Source organism: Crotalus tigris, unplaced genomic scaffold (assembly GCF_016545835.1).
Source record: "Crotalus tigris isolate CLP2741 ecotype Arizona unplaced genomic scaffold, ASM1654583v1 scf7180000018413.2111637, whole genome shotgun sequence".
Classification (NCBI taxonomy): Eukaryota; Metazoa; Chordata; class Lepidosauria; order Squamata; family Viperidae; genus Crotalus; species Crotalus tigris.
This window is the reverse complement of record NW_024096990.1, coordinates 780,871-794,895: the sequence shown is the minus strand read 5'-3', so window position 1 is coordinate 794,895 and position 14,025 is coordinate 780,871. Positions and strand designations below refer to the sequence as shown.

General features: G+C 44.7%; 1 protein-coding gene across 11 annotated transcripts in view; it reads right to left on the bottom strand.

Moving 5' to 3' along the window:
• Positions 1-14,025, bottom strand: part of POU2F2 (POU class 2 homeobox 2) — a 136,957-nt gene that overhangs the window by 25,877 nt on the left and 97,055 nt on the right. For 7 of the 11 annotated variants that reach the window (XM_039352160.1, XM_039352157.1, XM_039352154.1 and 4 more), the window contains 3 exons: positions 2,900-2,965; positions 657-691; positions 497-553 (listed from right to left, as the gene is read on the bottom strand). In XM_039352160.1, the coding sequence (XP_039208094.1) occupies positions 497-553; positions 657-691; positions 2,900-2,965 (158 nt within the window). Of the gene's footprint in view, positions 1-496; positions 554-656; positions 692-2,899; positions 2,966-12,973; positions 13,903-14,025 lie in introns of those variants that run through there. The other 4 variants (XM_039352153.1, XM_039352155.1, XM_039352162.1 and 1 more) reach the window with 3 other exon arrangements.

Genomic DNA, 14,025 nt, shown 5'->3' with positions numbered 1-14,025 from the left:
TTAGGTCAGGGTAGGCAACCTTGGCTCTTTTATGACTGGTGGACTTCAACTCCCAGAATTCCCGAGCCAGCCGTGCTGAGGGGAAAGGGAGAGGTTTCCATGCTGAGGCAAGATGGCTCAAGAATTCTGGGAGCTGAAGTCCACGAATCATAAAAGGGCCAAGGTTGCCCACCCCTGTCCTAGAGGGAGCTGGGCTGTGTGGTTAGCATAAACCTAGACCAGGGGTAGGCAACCTTGGCTCTTTTATGACTCGTGGACTTCAACTCCCAGAATTCCTGAGCCAGCATGGGGGAACTATGGCCCCCTCATGACTCGTGGACTTCAACTCCCAGGATTCCTGAGCCAGCATGGCTCAGCTTGGAAACCTCTCCCTTTCCCCTCAGCACGGCTGGCTCGGGAATTCTGGGAGTTGAAGTCCACGAGTCATAAAAGAGCCAAGGTGGCCTACCCTTCACCTAGTGGATCTGCAGGTAGGCAGAGAAAAGATGGGACTTACCTTGGTGCCCGTGATGGTTGGGGATGGGGAGAACGGGGAAGATTTGCTCTGCTGAGTCTAGATGGAAGAACACGATGCAACATCAGCACGGACAATCTGTGGCCCACCTCAAGATAGAAATACTTCCTTAATCCCACTGCTTCTGCCCAAATGTTCTCACCTGATGGTTTGTGTCAGGTCCATTTCTTTCTGTATCTAGAAGCAAAAAAAAGTTAAATTCATCACACGGGGTCCATACTAAAATAGGGACCCTCAAGAATCCACAGCCTGATCTGAACAATCTCCCCCCCCGTCTCCCAATCTCCATTAAGAGATCCTCAGAAGCTGATCCATTTGTTTCTTTCTCACGTCTCTTTATAGATCCTGCGCCTCCCTCTGCTGCTTACGGTGACTGGCAGAATTCCATTTTTGGTGAAGATGTTTCTGCAACAGTGCAGCGTTATATCAATGTGTGAAATTGGGACTGCCCAAGGGAGCAGAACTGCCTTATTTACTTCAATCAGAATAGAGCTGGAAGGGACCTTGGAGGTCATTTAGTCCAACCCCCCTGCTGAGGCAGGAGACCCTATCCCATTTCAGACAAGTAGCTGTCCAGTCTCTTCTTAAAAACCTCCAGTGATGGAGCATTCACAACGTCAGAAGGCCAGCTGTTTCACTGATTAATTGTCCTCCCTGTCGGGAAGTTTCTCCTTAATTCCAGGTTGTTTCTCTCCTTGATGAGTTTCCGTCCATTGTTTCTTGTCCTGCCTTCAGGTACTTTGGAAAATAGGCTGGCCCCTCCTCTTCTTTGTGGCAAGCCCCTCATTTTATTATTTTTTTATTTTATTTATTTGGTGATGGTGGCCCAGAGGAAGATTTTTCATCACTGCTTCAACGGCTGAAGGGGCACCCAAACCAATGAAAAACAATTAGTTGGTTGGCTTGTTTTTAACCATTTAAGTCGTATCCGACTCTTGGTGGCTTTATAGGCATGTGCTCTCCATGCTACCCTGTCAAGAATAGCTTCTTTCTTTTTAAAAGGAGGGTAAAATTTACCCCACAATTGTTTTTGCTAGGTATTGTTACCGATTGTGATACTAAGGAGGTTATATTGCTGTTAAATTTAATTACAGCCGCAAGGTTGTTAGTAGGGCAATATTGGAAGAAGGAATCTTTGCCTACTTTGCAAGAGTGGTTTTCTAAAGTATCCTATCTAGCGGAAATGGCAAAGATTTCGGCTTTTTTAAAGGATCAATCGCAAGAGAAGTTCTTTGTGGTATGGGAAAAATGGATAGATTTTATACAACATAAGTTGGATATAAAAAAATATTATTTAGTTTTTCAATAGCTTATATATAAATTTTAATATTTTATAGACTGTATTATTTTTTCTTTTTCTTTATATTTTTTATTATTATTTCACTTTCTTATATTTCTTTTCTTCTTTCTTTCTCTTTATTCTTTTTCTTTTTAAGTATTTTTTTTCTTTAATATTTATGTTTTTTATATATATATATATATTGTTGTTAATTATTTTATTAGTTGTTTAAGTAATGTATCTAGACTTATCTATGGTTTATACTTTTTTTTTTAAGAATTCAAGAAACTTTAATTAAGCCTATATTCAGCTCTGGGAAGCCTGAGGGAGGGAGTGGGAGGGTTGGGGTGGGTTGGGGAGGGTTGTTTTTTTTTCTTGTAAAAATTTTAAAAATTTTCAATAAAAAAAAAAAGAATAGCTTCTTTCAATTGTTGGAGGTTCAACTTTGCACCAGGTTTGACGTTATCAAGCCAGCATGTTCTTTGCTTGCCCTTTCTTCGGAATAACAATATTTTATACTAAACATTGCCTGTTGCTTCTACTTGGTCCATTCTCCTTTGCTTAGTTCCTTATCTTTCCCAGAATAGTAACTCTTAATAGCTTTTTTTTCCCCCACTGCTTTGGTTTTCAGTGCGCAGGAAGAGTCCTCCTCCCATTCTTCATTGCTTTCTCTTGTTCCCCTTCGTCCACTGCTTTGGATACAAATTCTGATTCATGGCCAAACCTGGCTAATGCAATACTGTAGCACTGAGTTGTCTCAGGAGTATATTAACACTATTTATTAGGCCTGATGGCTCCTTTATATCTTGAAGATGACTGGGAAAAAATTATGTATATATATAAAAAAAGCCAATTTCTTGGTTCAAGAGTGACTTTTCTATTAAGGTTCTCCCACAGAAGACGGGAGTGTGACCCTCCAGGAATTTTCTTTATCTATTCGTTCACTTGCATGCTGTATTTTTAATACCTTCTTAAATTTAAAAGGAGAAAGAAAATAAATGAGCTTCAAAGAGGCCACCGCTGCAGCAACTGAAGGGAGAGGTCCGTTCTCATTTCAACCAGGCTCTGCAAGATACATTCTTAGCCTTCCCATCAAATCAACTTACCTGTGTGGTCTTCTTGCAGCTCCAGGCGCATCTTTTCCAGTTCCAAGGGCTTAGACATTCTTACTTCTGTGAGAAAAAACGGAAGGGACAAAAAATGGAAAGGACAACGCAGATGAGTGTTGAACCAGACCAGGGTTAGGCAACCTTGGCTCTTTTATGACTCGTGGACTTCAATTCCCAGAATTCCTGAGCCAGCATGGCAACCATGCTCCCAGCATGGCTCAGGAATTCTGGGAATTGAAGTCCACGAGTCATAAAAGAGCCAAGGTGGCCTACCCCTGCTCTATACCGTTCCAGACAAGTGGCTGTCCAGTCTCTTCTTAAAAGCCTCCAGTGATGGAGCACCCACAACTTTTGGAGGCAAGTTGTCCCACTGCTTAACTGTTCTGTCAGGAAATTTCTCCTCAGTGCTAGGTTGCTTTCCTAATGGTGAGAGCAATAGACCAATGGACTAGCTCAGGGGTAGGCAACCTTGGCTCTTTTATGACTCGTGGACCTCAACTCCCAGAATTCCTGAGCCAGCATGGGGGAACTATGGCCCCTTCATGACTCATGGACTTCAACTCCCAGAATTCCTGAGCCAGCACGGCTCAGCTTGGAAACCTCTCCCTTTCCCCTCAGCATGGCTGGCTCAGGAATTCTGGGAGTTGAAGTTCATCAGTCATAAAAGAGCCAAGGTTGCCTACCCCTGAACCAGACTATAAAGGCAGTGCCAACAGAGACCTATCTACAGGTAGTCTTCGACTTACAACAGTTCATTTAGTGACCGGTCATTTAGCTACAATGGGACTGGAAAAAAGAGATTTATAACCACTTTTCACACTTGTGGCCATTGCAGCATCCCCACAGTCACGTGATCAAAATTCAGAGGCTTGGCAACTGACTCGTATTTACGACCGTTGCCATGTCCCAGGGTTATGTGATCCCCTGTTGTGACCTTGTGACAAGCAAAGTCAATGGGGAAGCCAGAGTCACTGAACAACTCTGTGACTAACTTAACAACTGGAGCGATTCACTTAACAACAGTGGCAAGAAAGGTCGTGAAATGGGGCAAAATTTACTTAACAAGTAATCTCACTTAGCAACAGAAATTTTGGGGTCGTAAGTCAAGGGTTACCTGTACTGACCCATAGTGCTTTGCATCCTTCTCTAAGTGGTTTACAGAGTCAGCAAATTGCCCCCCAACAATCTGGGTCCTCATTTTACCAACCTCGGAAGGATGGAAGGCTGAGTCGACCCTGAGCCGGTCAGGATCGAGCTGCTGTCAGTGGGCAGAGTCAGCCTGTAATACTGCATTCTAACCACTGCACCACCATGCCTGTATTGTGTGCCAAATCTATGTAACAGGACTCGCATCAAACCAACAAATGGAAAACTAAGAAATGGAGAGAAGCCAACACTGATGCATTTAAAAAGAAAGAAATGAAACAGAACGTCAGGTTCTCCCATTTGTGCATTTTAATGTGACACTGCAGAATTCAAACCGTATAAAATCCGAAAATAAATGCCTCATATGTCAAATTATTCTAACATCCCATAACTTTGAAACTTCCCAAACTATTGTTTGAGTTCTCAGTGTTTTAATCTTTGTAAGCTGCCTAGAGTCACTGGTGTGAGATGGGTAGCTATATTAAAAAAAAAAAAGTAGGAAGATTATTGCCTGCATATTTTTTTTCTAAATCTCCTCCGAGAAATAAAATGGTTTAATCTTGGTTTTCTTTTAATGAAAACTGTAATTCAGCAAAGCAGCTGGAAAAAATCCCTGAGAGATCTAGGCTACACTGTATATTCCTGCTTGGAACAAAGGAGACCCTCACCTAAACCCCAACCTTTTGCTGAGCCTGTTGCAACAGATATTTAAAAGATTAAATGTTCTAAAACATTTGGGCAAATGAATGGATGGATAAATAGGAAAAAGGAACAAACAGAAATGAAGGTTTATTTTGCAAGGGCTCAACAGAAATTTGGAAGCCCACCATAGATTTTGTTGTCATGCAGCAATTATCTAAATTATTGCAGATCACTTAGGGTACCTGTAACTTTGTGAAGAATTTGTTAATCTTTCTTTCTTTCTCTTTCTTTCTTTCTTTCTTTCTTTCTTTCTTTCTTTCTTTCTTTCTTTCTTTCTTTTTCTTTCTTTCTTTCTTTTCTTTCTTTTTTTCTTCCTTCCTTCCTTCCCTCCCACCTTTCTTTCTTTCTTTCTTTCTTTCTTTCTTTCTTTCTTTCTTTCTTTCTTTCTTTCTTTCTTCCTTCCCTCCCTCCTTCCCTCTTTTCTTTTTCTTCCTTCCTTCCCTTCTTCCTTCACACAGTTCTTTCTTTCTTTCTTTCTTTCTTTCTTTCTTTCTTTCTTTCTTTTTCTTTCATTTTTCTTTTTCTTTCCCTCCCTCCTTCCCTCCTTCCTTCACACCTTTCTTTCCTTCCTTCCTTCCTTCCTTCCTTCCTTCCTTCCTTCCTTCCTTCCTTTTACTTACTTACTTACTTACTTATTCATTCAATATCTAAATATCTCCTCCATGGTGGGCAGATAACAATGCAATAAAATATACAAAACTTCCATAAATAAAATAACATCCGGTGGCTTCCGAAGTCACCTAAATCAAAAGATGCTCAAACCAAATAATTCTCAGTTGCTTGTGACATGCAAGCAGGGACTGGGAGCATCCACAGCTTTGGCAGGAGAGTACCCTTAACACTGGAAGGCTTGTTCTCTGGTTCACACCCCACAGATTTTGTAAAGAAGGGGAACCCCTCAAACAGACCCTCTCCATATATCAGGACTAAGTGGGCACATTCTATTCTAGAAAGCACTGCCTGCTATCTTCCTAGGACAACTTCTGTTTTCAGGAACCTGGGGTTGTGCGATAAGGGTCACAACCACTGACTTTAACAGAGGATTAAGACAGCCCCGGAGAAGGCAAGTTATGTCACTGCCTATTAGCTTTGTCAAATGGCACCAAGATTATTGATGGAGAGGAAACACAAGAATGAGGCTATTGCTTCAAGTTTTACTTGGTGTTTTTCCGTGAGATATCTGGTTTCTTAATCCAGAGAACTTTGGCCCTGATATATCTTTGTTTTTTCCAGAGCAGCGGTCTCCAAACTCGGCAACTGTAAGACTTGTGGACTTCAACTCTCAGAAGCTGGCTGAGGAATTCTGAGAGTTGAAGTCCACTTGTCTTACAGTTGCCGAGTTTGGAGATCCTTGTTCTAAAACATCTTCTCCCATTATACTCTATGTTGAGAAAACTAACCTGACAGGTTGCTTCCATAGTTGAGAACCAGGTTTATTCCCCTTCTCAGGCAGGGAATTTGTACCAAATAAGCCTCTTTTTACACCAAGTTTGCTCGTCTCAGTGGGTAGAGATAAAAGCCCCTGTCGTGGACTTCAGGGATTCCCCTTCAAGGAATTATGCTAGCTGGTTGTTGACATTATTCCTACTGCCGATCCTTTCATCCGATAAAGTAAGACGATGGTCTCTGGCAGCAGATGCTGGAGGTGGCCAACTCTGCTTATCCAGCAACTTGGATTTCTTGGCCGTTCTTCACTTTTAGATATTAATACACTGCGTGCAAAATAACCCGCTGTAGCCTAATCTCAGCTATGCATTGTAATAGAGTAGGATTGGAAAAGGACACCGTTCTACCAGTAGAATCCACCAAGATCCATTAGAGGCAAAAGAATCTACAGGTTAGTATTGTGACGTCATCATCAGCCAAGATAATTCACTCTTTCCATCAAAGATGTTCTACCATTTCATAGGTTCATAACCACTTTTTTAAACTTAGCGCTATGGAGAAGGGAGGGAGGGAGGGAAGGAGGGAAGGAGCTAGGGAGGAAGGAGGGAAGGAAGCGAGGGAAGGAAGGATAGTGAAGGAGGGAGGGAGGAAGGGAGGGAAGAAGGATAGTTAGGGAGGAACGGAGGAAGGGAAGGAGAGAGGGAGTGAGGAAGGAATAAGGGAAGGAGCGAGAGAGGGAAGGGAAGGAGCGAGGGAGGGAGGAAGAAGGGAAGGATGGAGGGAGGGGAAGGAGCGAGGGAGGGAGGGAAGAGGAAGCGAGGGAAGGAAGGATAGTGAGGGAAGAAAGGAAGGAGAGAGGGAGTGAGGAAAGAAGAAGGGAAGGAGGGAGGGAAGGAGCGAGGAAGGAAGGAAGGAGGAAGCGAGGGAAGGAAGGATAGTGAGGGACGAAGGGAAGGAGAGAGGGAGTGAGGAAGGAAGAAGGGAAGGAGGGAGGGAAGGAGCGAGGGAGGAAGGAAGGAGGAAGCGAGGGAAGGAAGGATAGTGAGGGACGAAGGGAAGGAGGGAGGGAGGGAAGAAGGATAGTGAGGGAGGAATGGAGGAAGGGAAGGAGAGGGAGTGTGGAAGGAAGAAGGGAAGGAGGGAGGGAGGGAGGGAGGGAGGGAGGAAGGAAGGAAGGAAGGAAGGAAGGAAGGAAGGAAGGAAGGAAGGAAGGAAGGAAGGAAGGTCACTTGTTCAGTGTGATAAATGCTTCTCTGTGTTTTGCCCTTCATTCAACGTCAGTCAGAATCCCACTTGGTCCATAAGCAAACACTGACAGCTATCACTTTTTAAAAAATTGGACATCAGAGCAGGAGCTCAACCAGTGTCACACCTGATTTTACCTTCATATAATGAGAACGGTAAGTCCAACCGATTTAGCCAAACATGCACCTATTAAAAACACAGCAGGAAAGAACGAACCAATTCTTTTCAGCCTCTCCCATTACATTTCTTCCATCTACTTCGTACCAAAAAGGCATCTTTAGGAGACCATGCCATTCCTCCTCTCCACCCCGCCCCCCCCCACCCTCTACCGGTACTAGTTTTTAGGTTATACCATGCCAAAAAAAAAAAAAAAAGCAAAATATTTTCATAACTTGCAGCTAAAGGTTGAGCTTTGTGACGAAAGGTTGTTAGATAAAGCTATTCTTATCCGGAGCCCACTCCGCCCTGAGTACAGGTAGTCTTCGCTTTACAACAGTTCTTTTAGTGACTGCTCAAACTACAGCGGCGCCGGAAAAAGTCATTTATGACCATTTTTCACGCTTACGGCTGTCATAGCGTCCCCGTGGTCACATGATCGAAATTCAGGCGCTTGGCAACCGACTCATACTTATGACAGTCCCAGGGTCCCGGGGTCATGTGATCCCCTTTTGTGACTTTCTGACGAAGTCAATGAGAAAGCCCGATTTACTTAACAACCTTCTTACTATACCTTAACAGCTGCACCGATTCACTTAACAACGGTGGCCAGAAAGGTCGTAAAACGGGGCAAAGCTCACTTAAGAACGGTCTTGCTTAACAATGGACATTTTGGGCACCATCGTGGCCGTTAAGTTAAGGACTACCTGTATTCTAAGATATTCAGATTTGTTCCTTTTCCAGTCTGGTTTTCCATTTCACTTCTCTTCGGAAAGCTAGCAGCTGATATGTGGGACATTTCTGCTCTTCTCCCTATCACAGTGTTTCCCAAACTTGACAATTTTAAGGCATGTGGACTTCAACTCCCAGAATTCGACAGCCAGCAATGCTGGCTGTGGAATTCTGGGAGTTGAAGTCCACATGCCTTAAAATTGTCAAGTTTGGGAAACACTGCCCTATCAAAATCCTACCTCGATTCCCCAGGTGACCCCATTTTTTTAATGTAATCCGGCCAATCTGGCACCGTAGTTCCCAAAGCTTTTTGATATATATCTTTTTTTTGCGCAAAGTTGATGCCATTCTGACTAAATTAGAGTTGGCCATTGGGAGAAATGAATCCCCCTAGTACAGATATGTCAAACACAAGGGCCGGGGGCCGGATGCGGCCCGCGAAGTGGTTTCATGTGGCCCGTGAAGCCATCCTGGAAACAGTGAGGGAACGGCCCCCGCTGCCTTGGCTCTGGCCCAGGCCAGCCGGGAGCCAATGTAGAATTTTGTGGTGACCATCTCTGCTGAAACGCATTCAGTCTTAGCTCCACAAGGCTGTCTGGAAACAGCGAGGAACCAGCCCCTGCCGTGTCGGCCCCGCCCCCTGGGTGCATGCTGGGGCAGTGTCACCCTTTGTGAGGAATGAAGAAATGGACCATGCCTTGGCGCTTGCCCCGGTCCCCCCCCTTCTGCCAGAGACCCTCAGATCTGTCCCACTCCTGCCCAGGCTCCCACAGGCACCCTTGACGTGAACGATGTAGAGCTGGCCATGCCCACCCAGTAGGCCACACCCACTCCATCCACGCCCACCCAGTAGGCCACACCCACCCTGGCCACACACATCCCCCCCCCCGAGGGCAACCGCAATGCTGATGTGACCCTCAATGAAATTGAGTTTGACACCCCTGCCCTAGTAAATGAACTTCAGCAACACAAGGAATTATGTCTGCTATCTTTTTCACTGACACCAACGGAGAGGTAGCAAACCGAGGGCCTTTTTCCTGCTCTAGTGAAGGTGAAAGTTCATACCCAGTTTCCTTCTCTCAAGCCCACACAAAAGACACAGTGTACGTAACGCTGGGCAAATGGCATTCTCATATATCCACCACAATCTGCACAGCTGGCATTTATTGCTGCAAGCGTTTTGTAATACGGGAGCGATCATAGGTACGATAACAGCTGGTGAAAAAGAAAAAACCCCAGAAATGACAATCTATAATCTGTGATCAAAGATAATGGAGAGGCTTTATGCACATAAGAATCAGATTGGATTTTGAGACTGAATAAAAGCTGAACGGGAGGTTTTTATGAGAGAGATGAAAATACCGCTTAGGTGTGAATATTGTTTAGTGCACAGTCAAAATAGAATGGAGCCTGTTTTCAAGTTAAATTCCTCTTTTCATCGGCAGTGCCCTCGACTATTAATTTTTTTCAGAGCTGAAAGAAATCCAAGCGTGACTCTCAGGATCATTTGGGACAAAAGCGCCCAGCAGTGGATTTTCTTAAGCAAATTTTCATCTGGAACCGTGTGTTTGTTCATTTGTCTCTAACAAAATTTCTGAAACATGTAGCTATTCAACAGGCGGAAGCTTTTCTTGATACGTAGAAAACTAATGGAGAACTAATTCTTGATTCTTGATTGGAGAACACTGATAGCAGTGTCCCAATATCGCAGGGGCTGCCCCAAAGAACAGGGGGTCAACCTGTTCTCCAAAAAACCTGAAGACAGGACAAGAAGCCATGGATGGACACTAATCAAGGAGAGAAGCAACCTAGAATTAAGGACGAATTTCCTGACAGTGAGAACAATTAATCAGTGGAACAACCTGCCTTCAGAAGCGCTCCAACAATGGAGGTTTTTTAAAGAAGAGATTGGACAAAGATTTGCCTGAAATGGTATAGGGTCTCCTGCTTGAGCAGAGGGGTGGGCTAGAAGACCTCCAAGGTCCCTTCCAACTCTCTTATTCTTTTATTCTGCTACAGCTGCTCCCTGCTCTTTCAGCAGGACCTAACAGTGCAGATTCTTTATTCGTGTCGAAAGCACCTTCAAATGATGTTATTCTGTTAACTATGGCTCAGTATTAGAATGCTGCATTTAGGATGCGCCTGAATCTTTTGTTCATTTTTCACTGGAGTCTGCAATACAGCACTATTAAAAGTCAATGTACTAAATTTAAAAAAAACAGAAATGCAGCAAAAGTTAACGCCGGCTGTATGTTTTCCCCTTGCATTCTGGAATTCCCATAGCATAGTTCAACCTCGGTCTTTCTGGATTAAAAAACAACAACACACAAAACAGCTCATTGTTTCATTAGAAGGATGTTGATTGGATTGAGGAAGGTCAGCAGCCATTGCTTTTAGTTAAAAATGAATGTCATTTTTTTTTTGTGCTATGGTTGCCCAGATTGTGGATTTCCTTCCTATGTTATTATTTCTCACACTTTTATCCCTTCACTATGAGCATGATTTGCATTTTCATGTGTTGTAAGCCACCTTGTGAGGATCTTTCCGCTAAAGAAGGACCCCACATCATTTAAATAAGCAAATGGTAGGTTTAGGGTTCAGAAGTATAGGTGGTCCTTGACTTATAACAGTTCAAAGTTACAACGGCACCAAAAAAAGTGACTTACGGCCATTTGTCACACTTACGACAATTGCAGCATCACCACAGTCACGTGATCAAAACTTGTTCGTATTTACGACCGTTGCAGTGTCCTGGCGTTCTATGATTACCTTTTGTGAACTTCTGACAAGCAAAGTCAATGGGGAGAGGCCAGATTCAACACTAACGTGTTGAATAACTTGTTACTAACTTAACACCTGCAGTGATTCGCTTTACAACTGTGGCAAGGAAGGTCGTAAAACGGGGCAAAAGCCATTTAACAAATGTCTCCCTTAACAACAGAAGTTTTGGCCTCAACTGTTAAATCCAGGACTCTCTCTAATTCGGATCGGCTGCTTTTACTACGTCGTTTCTGCTCTGCTCCTGAGCCTTTGGCAGCAACCGGTCGGGCATCGACAGGCATCGACAAGCATCGACCAAGTGAAATTTCCTCCATTCTTTAAAAATGTCCAGATGGGGAAAAAGCTTCCACTGTTTCAGATGTCTGAAAATCAAGCGGGTGTCCCAAATCACGAGCAGAGGGGGGAAAAGAGAGTGGCAACTTCTGTGATGACGTCCAGAGTTCCTGGAGACATTTAGTATTGTGTCGACTGGGTTCGGATTATTCTTGGTGGAATACACCATACGTTGGAAAACCTGTAATCTGGTGGGTTTTTCTTTTTAAGGGGGGGGGAGTTTTCAGAAAATACAGGAAGTGCTGGCCAGTTTGTTATTCCTGCCCCCCCCCTCCAAACTGCTGGCCACTCTTTGTCGGCTTTCACTTCTGCTTCCCTTTCACATTTTTAGATAGTTTAAAAAAAGCCTGCAATTTACTGAAACTCAAACTAAAAACAGAAGCCCCAAAACCAGCCCCCCCCCACCGCCTTGACAGCTCCGGGCACAGCTCCTCCTTCCCTTCCTCTTCACTGCCCGTCCTAGTTCCCCTGCCTTGCTTTCTATCGCTGCCCAATTAACAGAAAAAGCTGGGAATAAACACCCTGGAGTGGCCTGTGGAAAAAGGAGGTAGGTCTCATCTACTTTCCCAAAAAAACTCCACTCTTTGCCTGCCTCCCCAAATATACATTGCGCACCAGGAAAAGCCTACTAAAATGATTTATCTTCCAAACGGCAAACTCTGCCTTCTGCTTAGCAGGCTGATTGCTCTGCAAAACACCACACACGGTTTTCGTACGAGGCAGCTTGCCTGAAGACCAACATCTGACTTGCATCGATATGCCTTTAACAAACTTCGACATCTGCAGAGATCAGCAAAACTTCACAGCAAGGAAAGGAACCATGATTGTGTACGGAAACGAACGCTCTTTAAAGCACAGGGACGGCAGCTGGTTTACAAACTGGTCAAACCCTTTGGCAGTGCTCCTCATTGGACTACCCTTTTCCAACCAGAGATCCAGTGGATTTCAATAGGAATCCAGTAGATACAGCTCGCCCTCTGCTATGTGGGTAAGCTTTCCTCTTGGCTTTATCTCTAGCGGATCTTGAGGGTAAAGTTGCTCCATTCTTCCCAAGTCCTCTCCTCCGAAGGCATTACTGCGTGGTGCAATTTCCCTTAAGATCCACTTCCTATCCCTGTTCCCACCCCTCCCCTCCCCACGATCTTAAGTTGACTAGCATTCTCCCCTCTCTCCCTTCAGGATGGGAGCCAGTCAAAATTTGCCGGGGGCGCTCCCTTATTTATTTGTCTGTAGATCGGGGTTTGTTTCAATGAGCCTTGAAGCTTAAGACAGAGCAATCACGAGCCCAACCACATTTTAGCCGATATATATACACGTTACACAGATCCTGTGTCGTGCCGATCCTTTGAACTCAACTAAGGGGGCCCTGAGCTTTGGACACAGTGGGAGGAGGAGCAGCCAGAATAGGCAACACTGCTTTGGTCCTATAACACACCCCTGCCTTTCGCCAGCCCATCCTATATTCAGCTTTTTATTGGCATCAAAGAAATCTCCAGAAGAAGCTGGCAATGCATGAGTGAGAGGGGAAGGAGGGAGGGAGGGAGAGGATGGAGATGCCTCCAAGTTGCAGTACCACCCCTTATCGCTTACCTGTTGCCCACAGGCCCAAGTTCACCATGGCGATAATTCTTCGGATGTGGAAGAGACAGCCCCAAAGGGCCCTGCCTGCCAGTGACGGAGGATACTTGTTCCAGAGAGGAAAAAGCAGGTGGCAGGAGAAGGAAGGGCCTCTAAAGCTAGGGGCAGGTCTGGGGAGTCCCCGGGCACTTGAGAAGCAAGAACAGTGAATGTGGCAGGAAGCAGCTGGGAGGAAGAAGACATGGCAGGGTGTGTGTGTGTGTGTGTGTGTGTGTGTGTGTGTAGGGGGGGAGCAAAGAACACTGCAAGGACTGCCACACATATACATACATACATACGTATATATATATATATATATACGTGTGTAATTGCTATGGTACCCACAGGTGCTCATGATTCCGTCTGCTGTGTCCAAAGCTCAGTTAGTTGAGTTCAAAGGATCGGCATCACCCAGGTTCTATAGAAGGCTAAAATGTGGTTGGGCATTTCACGGTTCAGTGAATGCTCTTAGCATGTTGTGAACAATAGGTAGTCCTCAACTTACAAGCATTCATTTAGCAACCATCTGAAGTTACAACAAGTCCTTGGACTCATAACCACTGTGGCATCCCCATGATCAAAATTCAGGCCCCTGGCAACGGACATGTATTTATGACAATTGCAGCATGCGTTCACCTTCCAAGAGGGCTTCTGAGAAGCAAAGTCAACGGGGGAAGGCGTGTTCGCTTAATGACATGATCTTTTTGTGTGTGTGCCAAAAAAAAGGTTGCCAAATCAGGAACAACTCGCTTAACAACCCACTTTCTTAGCAGTGGAAATGGTGGTCCCAATAACCTAGACCAGGGGTAGGCAACCTTGGCTCTTTTATGACTCGTGGACTTCAACTCCCAGAATTCCTGAGCCAGCATGGGGGAACTATGGACCCCTCATGATTCGTGGACTTCAACTCCCAGAATTCCTGAGCCAGCATGGCTCAGCATGGAAACCTCTCCCTTTCCCCTCAGCATGGCTGGCTCAGGAATTCTGGGAGTTGTAGTCCACGAGTCATAAAAGAGCCGAGGTTG